Source organism: Erythrolamprus reginae, chromosome 2 (assembly GCF_031021105.1).
Source record: "Erythrolamprus reginae isolate rEryReg1 chromosome 2, rEryReg1.hap1, whole genome shotgun sequence".
NCBI classification, from domain to species: domain Eukaryota; kingdom Metazoa; phylum Chordata; class Lepidosauria; order Squamata; family Dipsadidae; genus Erythrolamprus; species Erythrolamprus reginae.
In genome coordinates this window covers 12,350,159-12,358,712 of record NC_091951.1, presented here as the reverse complement: position 1 = coordinate 12,358,712, position 8,554 = coordinate 12,350,159, and the positions used below count along the sequence as shown (strand labels likewise).

Sequence of the window (8,554 nt, the reverse complement as noted above, 5' to 3'; positions counted from 1 at the left end):
GGTCCTCCCTTCGTAGCCATACTGCCGAAACCCCCCTTTGCTCCCGTCCCTCCGGAGCTCACAGCCATACATCCTCTGCCATGTGTGCAGGCCTAAAAGACAAGAAAGGAGGATGGTTTCGGGAGTCCTGAAGATAGAGCTCCAGGGACTTTGACAAACACACTAGTTCTCCCCCCCCCCCTTTCCTCCCTAGAGTTTAAGGGAAAGATTAGGTTTAGGTTTAGGTTTAGATTTTATTAGATTTATAGGCCACCCTTCTCCTCAAGGCCTCAAGGCGGCTTACAAGAATAAAATGGAAATAATAACAATAAATCATTAAGTGTTGTACCTCATGATTCTTGACAAATATATATTTTCTTTATGTACACTGAGAGCATATACTGTACATCAAGACAAATTCCTTGTGTGTCCAATCACACTTGGCCAATAAAGAATTCTATTATATTCTTTTTTTCTTTTCTTTTTTAATTTTTTTTATTGATTTTCATAAAATAGACAAACAGACATACAAACATTAAACACAAAATGGGGATACATTTTCCCCGCTTATCTTGAAAGTATAAATTCAAATACAGAAAAAGAATACATAATTAGATATATGTTGAATATTAAAAATTTTGCTAAATTTTGAATTAAAGTTTTTCACATTTTCACTAATATATATATAAAACCAAAATTCTTACCATATTACTTATATATAAACTAATTCTAATATAATCCTTAAACACAATAGATTTGACTAGTACTAATATAACCCAAGCAAAAATAAGTACCACATGTTTACTAAAAATAGATTATATATCTTATTTTTTCTTATCTATCCATTTATAAACTTTGTTCCATGTTTCGTAGAACTTAGTATCTTCTTGATCATTTAGACGTCTTGTCATCATATCCATTTCAGCGCAATCTAATATTTTTGCGATAACTTCTTCTTTGGGGACTTCCTCCCCCTTCCAATTCTGCGCATAGGTGATTCTAGCCGCAGTTAAAATGTGTATAATTAAGTATAAAGTTTCTTTCTTATAAATCTGATTGGTTATTCCTAATAAATAAATTTCCGGGGTAATTTCTATATCTTGCTTTACAATTTCTTTTATTATTTTCTCTATCGCCTTCCAATATATTTTAGCTTTACCACATGTCCACCATTGATGGTAATAGGTTCCTATTTCTTTCTTACATTTCCAACACAATGGAGAGGTTTTAGGAAACATTTTTGCTATCCTATTTGGTGGGAGATGCCATCTATAAAACATTTTAATTTGGTTTTCTTTTAATGATACTGATTTTGTCATTTTCCAATTATTAATCCAGACTTTCTCCCATGTATCTATATCTATTTCTTTACCAATGTCTTTGCACCATCTTATCATATTATCTTTTAGAGTCAACTCTACATTTTTGTGTGCGATGAGGAATTTATATATTTCCCTATTGTTTTTGTTTGGTTAAGAGTAATTAAATTGCTTAACAAATTTTTGTTCTTATTAAAGATGTAAAGTGTTTTGTCCTTCTGGTATCTGGATCGAATCTGTGCGTAGTGCCACCAATCGATTGTTATCCCTTCTTCTTGTAGTTTGATCCTAGATTTTAATTTCATTTGGTCATTTAATAGATCTTTATATCTTATTATTTTTTTGTCCTTTATGGACTTTGGGTGTATTATTGCTTCTAGAGGGGCAACCCATTCTGGAATGGTTAAAAAGTGGTTTTTCCTTATATCTTTCCAGACTTCTATTAGATATTTCCTTAGTGTATGTCTTTTAAAGTATGAGTGATTTTTCTCCTTATCATACCATATGAAGGCATGCCATCCAAGCATGAGATCATGCCCTTCTAAATTTAATATTCTTTTATTTTCTAAAGTTATCCAATCTCTATTCTATTCTATTCTATTCTAAATAGAAATTTAGAAGGACTTTTGATCTTTCTTGGGCTTCTTTGCAATCACTTTCGAGTCCTGCTGTGCTATACTCAGTAGTTTCTTCAAGGTAGGAATCAAAAGCGAGACCCTCCCCCTCTTAATTAGTTGCTGCTCCTGTCTAACCTTAAATCTTCTTTCCAACAAACTCTATGAATCCAGTGTCTTTTTCCCCACTTGGAACTGAACCCAGAAGAATATTACTTCCTACAACTTAATAAAAATTATATTAAAAAAATTAAATGGCAAACAGGATATCAGCAATCATTAAAATTGCACTGAAAACACAAGAGAGGCTAATGCCGCAAAGCCTTCCCATAAATCAAGGTAGAGCAACCACATCTGGAATATTGGGAGCACTTGAGGTCCAAAGACCCCCAAAAGGAGATGAGGGAGCTGGAGAAAGTCTGGAGGAGGGGACTCAGGTGATGGGAGGGTGGGAGCAGCCTCCCTTTGTGGAAAGGTTGGGACATTTTGAGCTCTTTAGCCTGAAAAGGGGGCTCCTCTCCATTCTGGCCGGTCTCCTTCCCGCTTTCTCCACCAGGGGGAGACTTCTGGGTTCAGCTCTGCTCCCCTGAGAAGCCAGCAGGGGGCCTGGAGGGATCTGGGGAGATCCTGGAGGGGATCAGGGGCAGGACTGGCAGAGCTCTGGGGTCTGCCTGGAGGTGGGGAGGGGCAAGTAAAGGCGGGAAGAAGAGGGGCTGCATCTAGTTGGGATGAAAGGAGGGAAAATGGCTGATGTTTGTGGAGAAGGTTTACCTCAGTCAAAAGCAGCCTATTTTTAGACACACGTTTGCTTTCACATTTGCTTGAAGATGAAACTTTTCCCCCAAAGAAGGCAGAAGAGGGGCTACTGAAGAAGGTTCCCCCCCCCCTCTTCCAGGGCAGCCCCAACAAGAGGGCAGGGCAAGCGTTCAGCCTGAGGGACCAAGGATGGGAAGCCATGACGACTTTGAAAGGGCCCCAAATGGAGGGTCCTGGCCCTGTGACCCTCCCAAGAGCCCCCACCCCATTTGGGTTGTTCTGGCTTCTCCTTCCAACTAGAGGATGAACAGAAGCTCCTGGCATTTGGGGCCCCCTCATCCCTCCAAAAAGGGCGTGAAGGGATCTAGTTATCCCAGGTGGATCTGCCCTTGATCCCTTATTTCTCTGGAGTGCAAATAGAGAGAAGGAAAAGGACCTGCATTTCTCAGGATCTAATTAGGATCCACTGCCTTTTTTGGGGGGATGGGAGAGGTCTGCGATTCCCTTCTTCCCCCACAACAGTAGATCCACCAAGGTCAGACTCTCCAACTTTCATGGGGAGATTTCGGTTTCTTTTTACCTCAGTTTATGTTAATATTGATATCAATATTCATAAAGAGATGGATAAATTTAAACAAGTTTTCATTATCTGCAATTGGCAGAAAATGTTTGCTATGGAGGCAGACAATCTTATATTGATTTTTAAAAAGGAATAAATATATATAAAAAACTTTTTAAAAGGAGTGGAAGCAGCCTTTCCAATTGAAGGGACCTCCCATCTCTCCCCCCACTGTTTCCTGAGGAAGGGAATATGGGGCCAGAGGCGCCACCTGACCCATCACTCACCTTCGCTCTGATTGTAAAGGTTCCTCAGAGTCTCCAGGTGATCCCTGAATATCTCCTCAATGCCACGTAATATCTGGGTGTTTCTGTCCCAGTACTGGGGATCCTCCTTCTCCACCTTCTCCATCCAGGGGACTTGAGGCTTCATCCTCCGGCTGTCACTGTCATAGCGAACGAAGACCTGACCGTCCACAAACCCCAGAGAAACAAACTGGGGCAGCCCCTGACTGGGCTCTGAGATGGAGGTGATGAAATACTTCATGGAGTGGGAGGAGGCGCCTGGAAGGGACACAGAGGGGCAGAGTCAGTCAAGGACCCTAATACTATATGGAGCATGGAAGGCCGTATTTCGAGGTCTGGAAAGAAGGAAGAACTGGGGGGCAGAGGAGGAAGAAGAGGAAATGAAGGGGGAGATGATCACAGTGACCACAGCATGATTAAGTTCAGCCTCAACCTATGCCACTCCAAGACTCACCCTAATAATGCGACATCCAAGTACAATTTTTAAAAAGCCAACTTAGAACTCATAGATGCCGATCTCTCAATTCTTGACTGGCAAACTCTATTCTCTGGCTGTAACACCGCCGATGACCTCTATAACTTATTATTGCTTGAAGTCAAAAGAATTATCAGACTACATTTACCACTAATAACTACCATAAGCAAGAAAAACAACCTACCCATCTCAATAAGAAAACTACAAACCAAAATCTCCCTGGTGGACAAACAAAAAAGGTCACCTAGCCAACTTCAAAAGTCATTACAAAAATATATACCAACAAATAAAGACAGAATACTTCATCTACCATAGCAAACAAGAAGAAACCTCTTGTGCACCAAATCCAACTGTGCCTTCTACAACTTTGCAAATAACAAACTCAAGGACTCAGGACCCATCCAACCACTAAAAGGACCCAATAACAAAGAATACTATGCTGAATCAACCAAAGCTAAACTGTTCAACACTTTCTTTGGCTCAGTCTTTGTTAATAGGAATGGCTCATCCCCAAAATTCATTAATCGTACCTCAAATACTCACAACGACTTAACCCAAATAAACTTCATAGAAGACAATGTTGAAAAAGCACTAAGCAACCTTAAACCTTCGCTATCAATTGGGCCTGATGGTCTATGTGCATACTTCCTAAAAAACTTTCTACAGCCATAGCTGAACTACTAAGCATAATTTTTGAAAAATCTTTCATGATCAGCTCACTACCAAAGCTATGGTCACAAACAACGGTCATCCCCATCTTCAAAAAAGGAGATCCCAGTCTAGTTGAAACTACAAGACCAATCTCACTATGCTGCATCACATGCAAAGTCATGGAATCAATCATAAACCAATCAATTACTCACCATCCAGAAACTAACAATCAATTTGATTTCAGAAAAAAAATTATCTTGCAACCTTCAACTTCTTCACTGCAAAAACATATGGACAACACATGTCGATCAGGGCAAATCAATAGATGCAATTTACATAGACTTCTGTAAAGCCTTCGACTCAGTGGTTCATGACAAACTCACTTCTAAAACTCAAATCCTATAGAATGTTAGGATCCCTCCATAGTTGGATAACTGCATTCCTATCAAACAGACAACAAGTTGTCAAAATAGGGAGCGCCATATCTAATCCTGTTCCTGTTAAGAGCGGCGTACTCCAAGGCAGGGTACTTGGACCAACACTCTTCATACTCTATATCAGCAGTCCCCAAACTGCGGCCCGTGGGCCGGATGCGGCCCGCTGAGGCCACTTATCCGGCCTGCGGCAGCATATGTTATTTTACCGGTCTATATAATAAGCTCCCGAATCTCCCATCCACTCTGCTGCTGAGCGTTTGGCGGCGGCAAGGAAGAGGAGGAAAGCCAGGGGGTGGGGAGTTTGGGAGGGAGGGAAAAAAGAAAGAGAGGGGAGAGAAAGAGAAAGGAAGGAATGAATGAACGGAGGGAGAGAGAGAGGGAGGGAGGGAGGAAGGGAGGAGAAGTTGAATGGGTGGGTGGAAGGAAAGAGTGTGAGATACAAAGAGGGAGAGATAGAAAGAGAGTGAGTGAGAGAAAGAGAGAGAGAAAGAGAGGGACAGAGAGAAAGAGAGAGAGGGGGGCTGAGGGAGAGATAGAGAGGGAGAGAGAAAGGAAGAGGGAGAGATGGAAAGAGAGAGAGAAAAAAGAGGAAGAGAAAAATGAGAAAATGATGGAGGGAAAGAACAAGGGAGAGGAAAATGAAACATGAGAGAGAAGGAAAAACGGAGAAGGAAGAGAGAATGGGAGAGGAAGGAGGGAGGGAGGGAAGGAATGAAGGAAGGAGAAATGAAGGGAGTTGGTTGATTTAAGTTTAAATTTATTTGTTAATAAAGAAGTATAAATTACTTTATTATTTTATTACTTCTTTATTTTAAATATTGTATTTGTTCCCATTTTGTTTTTTTCTTTAAATAAGGTATGTGTAGTGTGCATAGGGATTTGTTCATAGTTTTTTTTTTAATACTCCGGCCCTCCAACAGTCTGAGGGACAGTGAACTGGCCTCCTGTGTAAAAAGTTTGGGGACCCCTGCTCTATATAAATGACCTTTGTGATCACATTACAAGCAAATGCGTTCTCTTCACCGATGATGTCAAACTTTCCAACCCCATCGATAGCACAGCTACTTTTCAAAAAGACCTTGACTTTGTGTCTGAATGGTCAAACATCTGGCAACTCCAAATCTCAACCAAAAAATGTTCTGTTCTGTACATTGGCAAAAAGAATCAGAACATTAAATACAAGCTGAACAAACAAGACCTTGCGGACTACCTTCACTCTATAAAAGACCTTGGAATACTCATATCAAATGACCTAAGTGCCAAAGCCCACTTCAACAACATCGCTAAAAAGGCTTCAAGAGTTGTTAACTAAATCCTACATAGCTTCTGCTCCGGTAATCTCACACTACTAACCAGAGCACACAAAACTTTCGCCAGATGAATCCTTGAATACAGCTCATCTGTCTGGAACCCACACCACATTTCAGATATAAATACTGTACTCTAGAAAATATCCAGAGATACTTTACTAAAGGAGCCCTCCACTACTCTCCCCCCAACAGAATACCCTATGCAACTAGACTTACAATTCTAGGTTTAGAAAGCTTAGAAATACGTCGCCTTAAACATGACCTAAGTATAGCCCATAAAATCATTTGCTACAATGTCCTTCCTGTCAACAACTAAGAAGTCAGTAAGGGGCATGCATAAGTGCACCAGTGTGTCTTCCGTCCCCTGTCCTAATGTTTCTCTTTTCCTAGTATCATGTATATAAGGTTCGACTACTGTAATGCTCTCTACATGGGGCTACCTTTGAAGAGTGTTCAGAAACTTCAGATCGTGCAGAATGCAGCTGCGAGAACAATCATGGGCTTCCCTAAGTATGCCCATGTTACTCCAACACTCCGCAGTCTGCATTGGTTGCCAATCAGTTTCCGGTCACAATTCAAAGTGTTGGTTATGACCTGTAAAGCCCTTCATGGCACCAGACCAGGATACCTGCGAGACTGCCTTCTGCCGCACGAATCCCAGCGGCCGGTTAGGTCCCACAGAGTTGGTCTTCTCCGGGACTCATAGACTAAACAATGTCGTCTGGCGGGACCTAGGGGAAGAACCTTTTCTGTGGTGGCTCCGACCGTCTGGAATCAACTCCCCCCAGAGATTAGGACTGCCCCCACCCTCCTTGCCTTTCGTAAACTCCTTAAAACCCACCTCTGTCATCAGGCTTGGGGGAACTGAGACATCTCCCCCTTGCCTATGTAGTTTTGTGCATGATATGACTGTGTGTATGTATTTTATCTATTGGGGTTTTTCTTTTTAGACTTTTTAATGTAAAACTGTTATTTTAGATTTTAAATTATTAGATTTGTTACCATGCATTGTTTTTATCACTGTTGTGAGCCGCCCCGAGTCTACGGAGAGGGGCGGCATACAAATCTAATAAATAAATAAAATAATAAATAAATAAATATTATTTTTGTATGCCACCAATACGTACTTGACAAAACAAATAAAAATAAATAAATAAAAATAAGAGGGAGTGACTGAGAGATAAAGGAGCATCTTCTGGAGCGGCTGAAGGGTTGGGGAGCAGAGAGGAAAGGAAAGCAGAGCCAAAGAGAGAGCAGGACCCCCAAACTTTATGTGATCCCCTCCAATTGTTTCCCCCCCTTCCAGCAAGGCCTCCCTCTACCCCCTCCCCCTCCTGCATTGCTCCGTCTCTGCCCCAAGGAGGCTGCAGGGGCCCCACAGGAAGAAGGGGGGCTCCATTCCCAGAAGCTCAAAACAGCAGGAAAACCCATCTGGTCCCCCCCCCAAGAGGAAAAAAAAATTCTGACTTCACTGAGGTCCAACATGGATCGTTAATAGGTGCAGATTTGAGGGGGGGTGTTATAAAATGGGGGAGGAGAGGGGGGAATTCAGGTGAGACCAGAGGCCGTGGGATCCTTACAGGAAACCCAAACTGCTTGCTTGAGAGATATAGGGAGGCGAAGGGGGGTGGGGGCAAGGGAGCAGCTGTCAAGCCCCTGCAGAGGTTGGTGATAAATTAATGTCTTGCCACACTATCTGTAGAAGACCTGATGTTTGTGGAAACGGGAGGGGTAATTTCAGGAGGGAACAGATGTAGCTACAAAGCATTATATACTTTGTTTTATTATTTGTTTCTATGAAGGTCTTAAGCATAAAACGTATCAGGAAAGACTTAATGAACTCAATCTGTATAGTCTGGAGGACAGAAGGAAAAGGGGGGACATGATCGAAACATTTAAATATGTTAAAGGGTTAAATAAGGTTCAGGGGGGAAGTGTTTTCAATAGGAAAGTGAACACAAGAACAAGGGGACACAATCTGAAGTTAGTTGGGGGAAAGATCAAAAGCAACGTGAGGAAATATTACTTCACTGAAAGAGTAGTAGATCCTTGGAACAAACTTCCAGCAGACGTGGTTGGTAAATCCATAGTAACCGAATTTAAACATGCCTGGGATAAACATATATCCATTGTAAGATAAAATAATGTA

The 8,554-nt window shown here is 41.5% G+C and overlaps 1 protein-coding gene across 1 annotated transcript in view; it reads right to left on the bottom strand.

Moving 5' to 3' along the window:
• Positions 1 to 6: 6 nt before the first annotated feature.
• LOC139159143 (HLA class I histocompatibility antigen, alpha chain E-like) overlaps positions 7 to 8,554 on the bottom strand; it is a gene marked incomplete at its 3' end in the record, with an annotated part of 39,279 nt that continues 30,731 nt past the window's right edge. Inside the window, exons 3-4 of the mRNA XM_070736497.1 lie at positions 3,515 to 3,790; positions 7 to 92 (exon numbers count right to left, since the gene is read on the bottom strand). Coding sequence (XP_070592598.1) covers positions 7 to 92; positions 3,515 to 3,790 — 362 coding nt within the window. The remainder of the gene's footprint in view (positions 93 to 3,514; positions 3,791 to 8,554) is intronic.